Raw genomic sequence first — 14416 nt, forward strand, 5'->3', positions numbered from 1 at the left:
AAAAGCGAAGAGAACCTTTATGGAGGGCTGAACAGCAAAAAGCCAGGTTAGGATCGGGATATGATGCTGACAGATATAGGGTCATGGAAGGACACATCAGAAAGAGAAACTATGGTCTGTCTGGTAACAGGCAGTGGGACTAATACTGTAACATGGTAGATACACTGTGTTGTAGAAGGCAATAAACAGAGCTAAGATGCGAAAAAACACAAAGGGGGAATTTATATTATCATGAAACACTTTCTTGGGTTGTTAAGACACAATTTTGACACCTTGACACAGACCCAACAGTATGCATTCAAGGGTCTGATTGGTTTGAATTCCCGCCACAGGTCTGCTCACCTGCTGTTGTAGGTAAATTGCTGATAACAGAGTAATGCTATGCATTAGCATCTGTTGGTTGCAGGAAATAAACAGCAGAAGACTAGGATGTAACACAATTACACTGTATATAAGAAAGGGTGTTTAGCCTGATAAGTGTCAAATAGGTAGCCTTTTATTGTGGCTTGTAAAATCACAACCAAACACTCAGAGCTGATCCCAACACATTTCTGACGTGGGCTTGGTTCGGAGTTGCTCAGAGCCAGTAGGTGGGTATTTCCTGCTCAGAAGGAGCCACTTCCTTTTTCTCACTTAGTGTCAGTGCCTCTAAGTGACAGTAGCCTATACCCATGGTCGCCTGTGTCATGCAATATAATGATCGAGAAAATACAAATTAACTTGTGTTTTAATGACAGATCTGCAGGGCCAAGAACACTGTTACTTGTTATTCAGAGGCACAATGCATTTTTTTTTGTAAGAAATGAAAAATAAAAAATAGCTTGTTCCATCAGATGTTGTATGACTACAGGTATTCCCTCCCAAAAGCATTTCTTACTTGGAATGATATCTTTATAGATATACAGCCTATATGGCAGGACACAAATCCTGTACAAAGCCTTATAGAGATGCTCAAACTACAAAGAGTCTTCTCCAATGTTTGTATTGCGTACCTTGTCATGTCTTCATTTTGCTCTGCTTGTTTTCTAAAATGTAATAAACTAATATGTACATTTTTGGAGCTTTGCAAGTCTCACATAAATATTCACAAGGACAGGCATACAGTAAGAACCACACAGTCATTCTGTTGGGTTTATTACTTTTCCTGCATAACTAATCCTGCACAAGCAACTTCCAAATTAAAACAAAATAAATAGGAATAATAATGTAAAACTGTTCTTGGGGGTGAACAATAAGTGCACCAATGTACAATATTCAAGTACAGCATTGACCAGGGGTGTCTGGAAATCTGTTCCATGGCCATTATTTTTCCCATAACAAAAAATCTGCTCTTAATGCAACTTTTAGTCAGCAAGGGAGCTCTTTTACAATGACGCTGGGAGAAATTAAATTAAAATGTTTTTTTGTTATTAAAACAAAAAACGGCAAGTGTTGTAAAATGCCTGGTGGAACTCCACACCTTTACTTCTGGGGAGTGGGTATTTAAGAACTTAGTAGTCTGTGTCTGATCCTTCAGTATTATCCACATTACGGGATAACATATAATTGTCCATGTCAATAGATCGGCAGTTGTTGATTGCATAGCGCAGGCGTTCGGCCATCACTGGCTGACTCGAGTATGGAGGGAGTCGGAGCTGAAAGAAGCATGTCTGTGAGGTAGGCAGACTGTCGTGAGGCTGTAGATAGAAAAGCAGAAAACCGTCAGTTAGTTTGCTACAAACTTGTTGCATTTGTTTTTAGTTCTTCTTTGACCATAGAAACTGCTACTTGAGCAAACAGTTGAAATATTTGTAACAGGTGTACCTACCCTATCAACCTTCATGATCTGGAAGCGCTGAGAAATGTCCGCGGTGTTAGCTGGAAGTCGGGACCTGCCAGAAACGAACCTCATAAATAGGACTCGCTCCTCATTAGAAAATTCATCTAATGTCTGCCAGAACCACTGCACCAGCTGGTGTTGTTCATCAACCTCTCGGTATCGCACCACTTTTTTCAGCACTTCTACAGAGATCTCTGGCATCCCGCACACCATCTGTTCTAGTTGCCTGGCAGTGAGAAGGGAGAAGAGGGGAACTGGCACTATCCAAGACATTCCCTCTCGCACTGCTGCCACCTGATGTTCAAAACAAAGGCATAGGAGTAGAACACGACATAGATTTCTACTTTACATCTGACCACAATGCATTTACATTTTAGTTGCATATTTCAAGGAAGCTGCACAAGAAGAAAAGTATATATTGAGGCAAAAGCCCATATTTACCAAACTGGTGTAAGAATTAGACCAAGAATGCAACAGACTTAAACTATTAGTTGGCTTGAACTGTTCCAGAATTCTGGCAGTCATTGTTGCATCCTAAGCCACATGCTTTTTACTTACTGAGGCCAAGCCTCTTTTGTTGGATGTGGCAGAAAAGTGTCATAAGTATGTAAAACTCAATGGCCCTTATTTAAGAGTGGAGTGTAGTTTTCTTTGTGAGTGTTACAAATTTTTTTTCATGGTATTTACTAATGTTTCCCTTCATTTTGTACTTTTTCTTAAATTTTTTTCTTTTATTTTTTGTTTACACATGCTCTGATCTTTCGGGTTTTCCTCAGCTCAAATCCACCACATTTTTTGTGGAAACCTTAGTAAATATGTAGCTTTTTTGTGAGAATGTCAGGGACAGGTGCACTTCACCAGGCGGTCACGGGCAGAATTTCTGGCGCACAGCCCGACAAAACATGTTGGGTTTACAATAGTACATCATGGCCATTAAGTGTGGTAAAAGTCATGTGACAGTTTTTGGTGAAAATTGTGCCAAAGTTCTGGTACATTTTGCAATAGTAAGTCTGGGTCACATGCTTTGTAGTTGTAATCACCTAATAAAAGGGAGGTATAATGCAGTTTGTGTTCATAATGTAAACATTTTATAAAATGTCTAATAGCAAAATATCCATTACCAAAACCCTTTGGAGGGCAAACCCCCTGTACTAGGGTCTCACTAAAATCAAATCTTAATTGGTATGCATTAAATATGTGAATAAAGAAAAAAGGAAACAAATTGTGATTTAAAATGATCAGAAATCTCTCTTATTAGCTAGCTTATAAGTAGCTCTACTGAGCTGTTTCTTAGGGACAATGCGGGAGATTTATCAATGTTTTGCTATCCTTTTTTGTATTTTTTTTTATTTTGTGCTGTTTTTTTTGCTGTTGTGCGTCAAATTTATCAAAAAGACCCAAGGACTACGGCACAAATTTTATTTCACCTCACAAACGGCCGTGAGCTGCCAAATTGGAAGTTTACTTTCCTTCTCCCTCAGACAGTTTCCTGTGCTCGGTACAGAAGGTGCTGTCATTGCAGGTTGCCCTACTTATAAGTGTTTAAAGGGGTACTCCGGTGCTTACACATCTTATCCCCTATCCAAAGGATAGGGGATAAGATGCCTGATCGCGGGAGTCCCTCAGCTGGGGATGCCCGTGATCATGCACGCACCACCTCCCGTAGGCTTGCATTGAGGGGCGGAGCGTGACGTCACATGGGGGCGGGGGCGTGACGTCACACGCCATCAGCCCTGCGGTCGACTGTAATCAGACCCGGAGCGAACACGCTCCGGGCACGGATTACAAATGGGGTGCCATGTGCATAATCCCGGGGGTCCCCAGCTGCGGGACTGCCGCGATCAGGCATCTTATCCCCTATCCTTTGGATAGGGGATAAGATGTGTAAGCACCGGAGTACCCCTTTAATGTTAATAAAAAAAAGATGGGCAGAAACACTTTTTAACTATTTGTATGTTGCAGGTCCTTTTCTGCCTATTTACCCTCAGACAGAGTTGGCCCTGCTTAATCACCAATTGTTCAATAACAGCCAAAGCATGCTGGAAGTTGTAGTTTTGCAACAGCTGGAGGCACACTGGTTGGGAAACACTGACCAAGGCCATTGTGGCTAGGATTGCCACTGCTCCCTGGTCTCATATTTGTGGCTCTCACTTTGTGCTCTCCACTTTACTAGGTGATTTGGCTCACAGAGTAACCCAAATGCTGGAATATTCTCTCCAGCTGGTTGTTAGAAAATGCAAGGACAGCAGTGGTGCCTCCAGCTGTTGCCAAATGTGAAGAAAAATCCAACATGATAATATGGACTTGTTTGGCATGTCATAATCTCTTAATATATTGATCTTTGTTAAAGGGGTACTCCGCCCCTAGACATCTTATCCCCTATCCAATGGATAGGGGATAAGATGTCAGATCGCCGCGGTCCCGCTGCTGGGGAGCCCGTAATGACGGGCGATACAGGGAACGGAGCAGTGTGACGTCATGGCTCTGCCCTTCGTGACATCACAGCCTGTCCCCTTAATGCAAGTCTATGGCAGGGGGCGTGATGACTGCCACGCCCCCTCCCATAGACTTGTATTGAAAGGGGCGGGCCGTGACCTAACGGTGCTCCGGCCCCTGTATTGCCCGTCATTACGTGCAGAGCGAACTCGCTCTGTGCTGTAATGATAGCGCAGTGCCGCAGCGGCGATCCCGGGGCTCCCCAGCGATCTGACATCTTATCCCCTATCCTTTGGATAGGGGATAAGATGTCTAGGGGCATAGTACCCCTTTAAGAATAATGTATTGATATATTAGATGATCTGATTAGGTCACACAACCCTGCTTTTTGCTAAAGGGGGAGATTTAACAAAACCTGTCCAGAGGAAATGTTGCTGAGTGGCCCATAGCAACCAATCAGATCGCTTCTTTTTTGACAAGGCCTCTGAAAAATAAAAGAAGTGATCTGATTGGTTGCTATGGACCACTCAGCAACATTTCCTCTGGACAGGTTTAAATATATCTCTCCCAAATTTAGTAGTTCTTTGATTTTCGCTTACTCTATTAGAACATAGGACTCCTTACTAAATAACTGGTCTCCTATGCTTGAAAGTAATTTCACTGGGATCTGACATTTTCTTAAGCCAAGTTGGTCATGGTCTACATTTGCGGTGTTTTTAACACTGTTGCGCAAAATATTTACGCCTTTTTACCAAATGCGCAGTTAATAAATACTGTACACTGCATGGGCAACTGCACAGCCCTGCAACCCACAGCCAGTTTAAAAACAAAAACAAATGTCTATTTCAAAAAGGTGCAAAAAAAATTGCGCAAGATCACAAAATGTGCGCAAATTGCCAAAAAAGTGACTGGAACAGCTTGATAAATTTCCCCCAATATGTCTTCTAAAGTAGATATGTAGCTGGCGAAATTGACTCTCTCACAGACCGTTCTTTATCTGTCTATGGCTGTTTGTAACAGTCTCTAGTTTTCTTATGTGAAGTTAACCGCACTTATGAGGGTCTTTCACACTACCGTGTGATATACTCTTCTAATGCTCCAATGCACATATATGAAGAGTATATCACACGTTAGTGTGAAAGACCCCAATATAGAAGACATATTGGCCCAGATTTATCAAGGAATGTCTACGGTAGAGCTATTTTCCCACGTTTATTTGGGTGGTGGGTTTGACTAGCGTGCTTCTTATTTATCAAGAAGGTGCAGCAGGATGATGAATTTTGCGCAGCTCTTCTGTGGTGGGAAAAGCTCTACCACATACACTTTTTCTTGATGCTTGTGAGGGAGGGAAGTAGACACTTTCCTGGGTCCTGAATTCGGCAGGTGAGGTGTTTTTACTTACTTTCAAAGAGATGCTGGGACATTTTTACTTGCATCTTAGACGCTACAATCAAATTTGATTGCGGTGTCTAAGGGGTTAAAGCCGGGCATCACCGTGATCGGTGATGTCTGGCATTAGAGATGGGTCCTGGTGGGGAGTGGGACACTGTTGTCCACAAAAGGTTAAAGGTTAAATAGTAGGTGGTGTAGCTTTGCGCCTAAAAAAGTACCTTTGCGCACAAAATAGCGACTTTTGACAAATGTCGCAAATGATAAATATGTGACCACTGCATGGTCAAAAAGAAAAAGTTCTACAGGTAGGCAAAAAGAGTGAAACTGTCTATATCAAAAGACGCATAAAAGTCGCTAAATATGCTGCTTGCACCTGAACTGCGCCAAAACAGACAAAAAAATGCTCTAAAAGCAATGATAAATCTCCTTGTCCCTAAGAAACAGCTCACAGTAGAGCTACATATAAGCTAGCTAATAAGAGATTTCTGATCATTTAAATCACCATTTGTCTAATTTTTTCTTTATTCACATATTTTAATGCATACCAATAAAGATTTGATTTTAGTGAGACCCTAGTACAGGGTTTTTGTCCCTGAGGCGGGTTTGCCCTCCAAAGGCTTTTGGTAATGAGTAATTGCCCTGGGACTCACAAGGGATGAGTTTGTATTGAGGTAATCGCAAAATATGTCTATCTCAGTATCTTACCTGTCGGTCCATTTCATGCAGTCTGTAATCGATTGCTCTCTCTACATATTCCTTGCGGTTAGAAAAGGTCAGGGGTATGCTGTTCCCTCCAGGGATAATGGGCACCATTTTTCCATCAGCGCTTTGACCCACAAAGGAATCAAGGGGTATCATCTACAATGAGGTTAAATAGTAAAACTATAAAATGACACTTATGGACTAAGGCCTCATTTTTGAAGGGGTACTCATGTGGAAAACATTTTTTATTAAACGAACTGGCGTTTAAAAAGTTAAACAGATTTATAAATACTTCTATTTAAAAATCTTAATCCTTCCAGTACTTAGCTGCTGTATACTACAGAGGAAGTTCTTTTCTTTTTGAATTTATTTTCTGTCTGACCACAGTGCTCTCTGCTGACACCTCCGTCCATGTCAGGAACTGTCCAGAGTAGAAGCAAATCCCCATAGCAAACCTCACCTCCTCTGGACAGTTCCAGACATGGAGAGAGGGGTCAGCAGAGAGCACTGTGGTCAGACAGAAAACAACTACACAACTTCCAGTGGAACATACAGCAGCTGAAGTACTGGAAGGATTACAATTTTTAAACAGAAGTAATTTACAAATCTGTTTAACTTTTTGGCACCAGTTGATAAAAAAAAATTATAAAAATAAAATAATAATAAGGAGATTTTTGTTTACTTACCGTAAAATCTCTTTCTCGGAGGATCCATTGGGGGACACAGACCGTGGGTGTATGCTGCTTTCTCTAGGAGGTGTGACACTATGGTAATAAAAAAAGTCATCTCCTCCCAGCAGGATATACCCGCCTTCAAGCCCTGAGCTAATCAGTTTAAGTTCCAGAGCAATAGGAGGAGACCAACAGGTCAAAGAAAAAACCCCAAACTGTCCGAGAACCAGAAGAAAAAAACATAACTGATTCTCTGTCCGAGGGTGTGTTCAAAGGAAACCCCAAGAAGGGCGGGAGCTGTGTCCCCCCCAATGGATCCTCCGAGAAAGAGATTTTACGATAAGTAACCAAAAATCTCCTTTTCTCTATCGGCTCCATTGGGGGACACAGACCGTGGGACATACTAAAGCCGTCCCTTGGGTGGGAAGATAAACAGTCAGGCAGACGGCTGAACCACTGCCGCCTGCAACACTTTACGACCCAGACTAGCATCAGCCGATGCAAAGGTATGAGCTCAATAGAACCTCGAGAAGTGTGCAAAGACGACCAGGTAGCCGCCTTGCAAATCTGCAAGGCCGAGGCTCTATTCTGGAGAGCCCAGGATGCCCCAACAGAACGGGTAGAATGAACCACAACCCTGAAAGGAGGAATCTTCCGTTTACAGCGATAGGCTTCCGAAATGGCGGACCGAATCCACCGAGAAATGGTGGCCTTGGAAGCAGGTTATCCCTTGCGTCGACCTTCCGTAAGGACGAAAAAGGAATCACACTGACGAAACGAAGACGTGATAGAGAGATAATACCGAACAGCCCAAACTACATCCAGCTTGTGTAGTAAGCGCACCTTAGGATGAGAAGGAGCAGGACAAAAAGACGGGAGGACAATGTCCTCATTGAGATGAAAGGCCGAAACCACCTTAGGCAAAAAGGAAAGATCTTGCCGGAAAACAACCTTGTCCTGGTGGATCACCAGAAACGGAGAAGGCAGGAGAGAGCTGCCAATTCAGACACCCTCCGGATGGAGGTGATAGCAACAAGAAAGGCCACTTTCCAGGAAAGGAGGCGGAGAGACACCTTTCTAAGGGGCTCAAAGGGTTCACCCTGGAGGGCACTCAGAACCAAATTCAAGTCCCAAGGGGGAGAGGGTGACCGATAAGGAGGAACAGCGTGCGCCACTCCTTGAAGGAAGGTCCGGACATGAGAATAGAAGCCAGGGGCTGCTGGAAAAGAATAGCAAGGGCCAAAACCTAACCTTTAAGGGAACTGAGAGACAACCCCAGTCCCAACCCGACTGTAAAAAGGAGAGAAGACGGGGAACCGAGAAGGTTACAGGGGATAAATCCTGAGCTTCACACCAGCGAAAACAAGACCACCAAGTACGGTAGTAAATTCTTGCGGGGGGAGGGCTTACGAGCCTTGATCATGGTGTGAATGACTTGGGAAGAGAACCCGTGGGCCCTCAAAACAGCGGTCTCAACCGCCACGCCGTCAAATGCAGTGACTGTAAATTGTGGTGGCAAAGAGGACCCTGAGAGAGCAGGTCCGGAAGGAGCGGAAGGCGCAGTGGAGCGTCGTCCAGGAGCCTGACTACGTCGGCATACCATGACCTTCGGGGCCAATCTGGAGCTTCCAGAATGGCGGGGACGTCCTCTGTTTTGAGCTTCCTCAGAACCCTGGGAAGGAGCGGAAGGGGAGGGAACAGATAGGGTAGGGCAAACCCCACCCAAGGAATCACTAGGGCGCCCACGGCCAGAGCCTGAGGGAACTTGCTTTCCACCCAGATGAGAATCTTGGTCACCTCGGCCATGGCTGCCGAGCTGCGAGAGCCGCCTTGTCGATTTATGTACGCCACGGCCGTGGCGATGTCCGACTGGACGCGGACAGGATGGGACTGAAGCCGGGACTCCCAATGAAGAAGACAAAGAAGAATTGCCCGTAATTCCAATATGTTTATCGGAAGAAGAGTCTCTCGGGGAGACCAGAGTCCATGAACCGTCCAATCCCTGAACACGCCGCCCCAGCCTGACAGGCTGGCATCCGTTGTAACTACCTGCCAGTGAAGGGGAAGAAATGACCACCCTTGGAGAAGAAGGGGGGAGTGGAGCCACCAGACCTGAAACTGACGGACCCTACGAGGGAGAACAATCTGACGATCGAGGGACAGAGGAGGCCTGTCCCATCGGGAGAGAATCGCCAGTTGAAGGGAGCTGAAATGAAACTGGGCAAAGGGTACGGCCTCCATAGTTGCCACCATCCGACTTTCATACAAGTGCGGATGGGCATCCTTGATGTCCACTGAAACTCCCCTTGTTCCAGGGACGCCACCACCGAACGGAGAGATTCCATTCGGAAGTGACGGATGAGAAGATGACGGTTGAGACGCTTGAGGTCTAGGATTGGTCGCACAGAACCGTCCTTCTTAGGAACCACAAAAAGATTGGAATAGAAACCCCGGAACCGTTCCCCTGGAGGAACGGGAACGATAACCCCCTGGAGAAGCAGAGACTGGAGAGCCTCTCGAACTTGCTTCGCCAGAGAAGGCGACCGAGGGGCCCGGGATCGAAAAATGCGATCCCCCGGAAGGGAGGTGAATTCGATTCGGTAACCGTTGGACACCACGTCCCTGACCCAAGGTCCAGATGTCTCGAAAAAGTAAGAGACGACCTCCCACCCATGCAGAAGTGGGTTTGCGGTTGCCTGATTTGGGTGCAAAACGGCCAGACCGGTTGGAGTCAGACTTCCAAGATGGGCGCGCCCGGAACGAGGGAGCCTTCTTGTCCCGCGAAGGCGCCTGCCCGGACCCTTTGCTAGAGCCAAAGGTCCGAAAGGAAGAGGACTTCCTTTGGGAAGTAGGGCGAGCCTTCTTTTGAGGCAACAAGAAACTCTTACCTCCCGTCGCCTCAGAGATAATCTCATCAAGGCGCTTGCTAAAAGGATTGCCACCCGTAAAAAGAAGCTCAGTGAGAGACCTTTGGAAGCGGCATCCGCATTCCAAGCTTTAAGCCACATAGAGCGGCGGAGAGCCGCTAGGTGACCCACAGCAAGGCAGAACATTGGGCTGACTGCATGGAAGCTGCACACAGGAAGATTTGGAGTATTGGACAGCCAGGACAGATAGATCCTCTGGGGGGATCCCGCTAAGATAGCCTGATGGAGCTTTTGGCACCACTCCTACAGGGCCTTGCCCATGTCGAGGCAAAGATGGGAAGAAGAGAAGAGCCAGCTGCTTCAGAGGCAAACTTCGCTAAGGATTCTACCTTCTTGTCCGTGGAATCCCTGAAGGCAGTGGCATCTGCCAGTGGCAGTGTAGTCGCCTTAGAGATCCGGGAGATTGGTGGATCCACAGAGGGAGGGGAAACCACCTTAGTGACAAAGTCTTTGTCAAATGGATAATGTTCTTGAATCGTCTTGATTCCCGGGAACCTCTCGTCTGGATGTTTCCATGCAGATTCCAGAATGTCGTCAAAGTCAGCGTGAGAGCTGAACCTTTGAGGTGCTGGCTTAGCACGATGAAAGGATACTCCTGGAGTGACATCCGAAGATCCTGGGTCCTCTAAGCGAAAGGTGTCTCTTATGGTTGTCACCAATGAGTTCACCATTTCAACTGAATCTGAGCGGTCCTCTGAGTCAGATGCCGGCTAGTAAGCTTTGTCCTCCAGGTCACCAGGAGAATGTGAATGAGTAGACCGAGCGGCGACTCCGAGAACATCCTTCGGAGGAGCGACGTTTATGCCCTGATGACAGGGGGGCGGGACCCACGAGGGGAACGCCCGCGTCTATCTGAAGACTCAATGGAAGAGTCAGACGAGGCACCCCTAGTACGCTTGTGAGAGCGTGAAGTATGTGGAGACGAGGAGCGGGCCCTCTCAGAGGCCCTGCGCAAGGAAGACCTCCACAAGGCGGGCACCACTTCCCGGGAGGCCTCAGCCACCGAACGGGAGACTTGGATAAAGTCAGCCATATACTGGGTCAGGGAAGAAACCCAGGCTGGTGGAGCAGCTTAATCCACCGGAACCAAAAGGGCATCAGGGGGTACCAGGGGGTCTGGGAGAGCAGTGGAGCAAGCAGGGCAAGTGGGCTCAGCGCAGAGCCAGACATCTTGGTATTACAGTGCTTACAGACAAAATAAGTCACTGACGTTCCAGGTTTCTGTTTAGAGGGAGGAACAGCTCTGGATATGGACATAATGAGAAAAGAGACAGGGACTTTCTCACCCTAGTCTGTGTCCCCAGGCAGCTACAGTGAGGAGAGCTCGGCTCCGTGCAGCTAGAGTGCCAGCCAATAGGGAGAGAGAGGCGTGCCTGAAGCAGAGGCACTAACTAATTGGCCCCGCCTAACTGAAATTCGCTCCCACGGCGCTGATTGGAGGCTAGTTTGCGCCTCTGAAGAGCTCCGACCGCCCTGTGGGCGGAGCTATAGACTGCCAAGGAGAAGCTGTAATGGCGCCCGCTCCTTGTCCCGAGCGCACATGTCAGCCGCATATGCGCTCAGGGAAATAGAGCGGGCGGCCTATACGCCGGCAGAGACTGCCGGAGAAAGTCAAAGTAAGCCGGCGGTGCGAGCACCCGGCCGCCCGTACCAGCGCCACGGCTGTCAGACGCATATAAGGCGCTGCCGAGAAGTGAGAGTAAGCCGGCCCGTACCAGCGCCACGGCTGACAGCCGCATATAAGGCGCTGCGGACATAATCGCAAGAAGCACACACACACACACACATACAGTGAAGTGCCCAATGTAAAAAATATATTACATGCCCCCTGAAAGGCCACTGTGCTCCACATGCCCCCTGAAATGCCACTGCTCCCCAGAATAAAAGTCCAGCCCCTGTATAAGTCAGCCCCATAACCTGAAAGGTGGGCCAAAAACAGGGGGTCTCCAGAGTTTGCAAGTCAGTACCTAAGGAGAAAAGGGAGGAAAGTACTTACCTCAGTCAGAAGAACTTCCCTAATGGAGTCTTCAGTGAAGTCTTCAGTCAGCTTTAGTTACCTGCATCACGCCTGGCTGCTATGCGCGAGCGAGGCGAGCAGGGAAATAGGGGGACCCGGACCCATGAGGTACCAACCCAGGCGCTGACAGTTGGCGAGGGGGGGTGAACAGCGCATATACGCAATGTCTGTGCCCCCTTACTCGCAATGGGGAAACAGGGAACCGGAGTCCCTGAGTCCCCACCTGAAAACAGAAAAGAAAAAGGAATAAAAAAAAACTAACACGTCTCTATACTAGGAAAACAAAAAATCAGAAGACCTGGTCTGGAGAATTCCAGACCATGTCCACCTCCTTCAGACACTAAGCTTAAAGGTGGTGAAAAACTTATCCCCTATCCTAAGGATAGGGGATAAGTTTGAGATTGCGGGGGGTCCGACCATCTCTCTGTACGGGGGCCAGGCTCTCTGGCCAGATAGCGGGTGTCGACACGCCCCCTCAATACATCTCTATGGCAGAGCCGGAGATTGCCAAAGGCAGCGCTTCGGCTCTGCCAAAGAGTTGTATTGAGGGGGCGTGCCGCCGCTTCGTGCGGAGGTCGACACGCCCCCTTCCCGCGGGCTGTCTGGGCTCCGTACAGGAGATCGCAGGGGGCCCCAGCGGTCGGACCCCCCCCGCGATCTCAAACTTATCCCCTATCCTTAGGATAGGGGATAAGTTGTTCACCACTGGGTTCACCACTGGACTACTCCTTTAAACTGATTAGCTCAGGGCCTGAAGGCGGGTATATCCTGCTGGGAGGAGCCGACTTTTTTTATTACCATAGTGTCACACCTCCTAGAGACACCAGCATACACCCATGGTCTGTGTCCCCCAATGGAGCCGATAGAGAAAATAATGTTTTCCACCGGGGTACCCCTTAAAGCAGGATAATAAAATAAAGAATATATAGCACTAACTAACACAAAATGGTTAGACAACATGCACCAATATTTTTCCCCTTATTATTACTCTTTGTTATTATCTGTGCTGATGTTTAGGAAAAATACTAAAGACTTCTGTCAATTGGAATATCACTACCACTTGGATGCAAGTAATACTGTGGCTTTCATCGAACATAAAATGCACTTTTTCTGGCATTGAAACCTGGATCTGCAGTACCCAAAGGCCGTAATGCCTCTCTGCTTTAATTTCCCACCCTTTTCCAGTTTGATAGACGGGGCTTTGGTTCCAGCATGCGCCTGTTAAAACACCACATTTGCACCATAGATGCCAATGCGCGGCATACCTGTGCTGCTGATGTCGAACCAAGCAACCCAAGTTGAGGGAACTGTGGACCCTGGGATGAGCCTCTATTACACTTCAAGGCAGAAAAAAGTGCATTTTTAAACCATGGTCAGCCTAAAAGAAGGTATTACTTTCTTTGTGAAGTATCTTTTCATTGAGAGCGATAAGACACTGTTGGCAGTTTGGTAGTAATATTCCAACACACAGGAGCAATTTGAAGGGAATCTGTATTAGCTCCTAAGAGCTGCAGCAGACACTGTTGAACTGTAAAAAAAGCTATCTATCCTGGAGCTGATGGTGGTTACGATACCTATAAAATTTCAAAATATAAATGTATAGGCAAACATTTCCTTTAACTATATGAAGCAGTTGTGAAAAACACAGCATGGAAAATGGTCAGCAACTGCTTCTATTATAACCCTACTAATATATATTCCAGTGTCCTAGTCAATGTCATTATAGAAGAAATGTTACCTCATGGAAGGTTTCCTCAGTGATACCACTGTCTTCAATGTGAAGAATGCTATTAAGAGTCTGCACATATAGCAGATCGACCTCCTCAAGGTCCTCTAGAGTTAGTGGGATACAGCACAGCTGTTTCCATACCAGGGGGGCCAGGTGCAGATCAAGTGGCTTTTTTGTGCGGATAGCCACACCCATAAGGATGCCAAGGAACTTAAACTGCATAAGGTGCTCATCCAATCCAGCAGATGGGTTAAGCAAGAACCTTTAGAAGGATGAAAAAGCTGTATTAAACTCCCAGAATATGCAGGCAATTATAATTGTTACAGTATTGTAGACTATTGTTATTGGATTCAGTTAGCGCTTTCAGCAACAAATATACAGACTGACTGTGCGTCTTTTAAGGGCTCATTCACACTATAAATCTCTGCCTGGAGATATTTCGGGCATAGATTCCGTTTGGAGCAGGCACTGGAAAAACCAGCTGGTTCTAGGGCTGATCGGAGACGTGTCATCTCAATATATGGCAATGCATTTCCAAACACATTGCTCTGAAAGAATTAACATGTTTATTATTTCAGAAAGAATCAAAATGTTTATTCTTTCGGCAGAGTCTGGGGTCCAGAATTTCCATGGTGGAATGTTCTATAGTGTGCAGCAGAATCTCATTGGGGGCTGCTGCACCATTCTTTCCAAGCGGAATACTAGAGTGGAAAATATGTAGTG

General features: G+C 46.5%; 1 protein-coding gene across 9 annotated transcripts in view; it reads right to left on the minus strand.

The window, feature by feature from the left end:
• Positions 1–1117: 1117 nt before the first annotated feature.
• The window catches only part of HERC1 (HECT and RLD domain containing E3 ubiquitin protein ligase family member 1), a 192823-nt gene continuing 179524 nt past the window's right edge, over positions 1118–14416 (minus strand). For all 9 annotated transcript variants that reach the window (XM_056572873.1, XM_056572870.1, XM_056572876.1 and 6 more), the window contains 4 exons: positions 13703–13955; positions 6353–6505; positions 1808–2113; positions 1118–1676 (listed from right to left, as the gene is read on the minus strand). In XM_056572873.1, coding sequence (XP_056428848.1) covers positions 1491–1676; positions 1808–2113; positions 6353–6505; positions 13703–13955 — 898 coding nt within the window. In that variant the 3' untranslated portion in view covers positions 1118–1490. The remainder of the gene's footprint in view (positions 1677–1807; positions 2114–6352; positions 6506–13702; positions 13956–14416) is intronic.

The sequence above is a fragment of the Hyla sarda genome, chromosome 4 (assembly GCF_029499605.1).
Source record: "Hyla sarda isolate aHylSar1 chromosome 4, aHylSar1.hap1, whole genome shotgun sequence".
NCBI classification, from domain to species: domain Eukaryota; kingdom Metazoa; phylum Chordata; class Amphibia; order Anura; family Hylidae; genus Hyla; species Hyla sarda.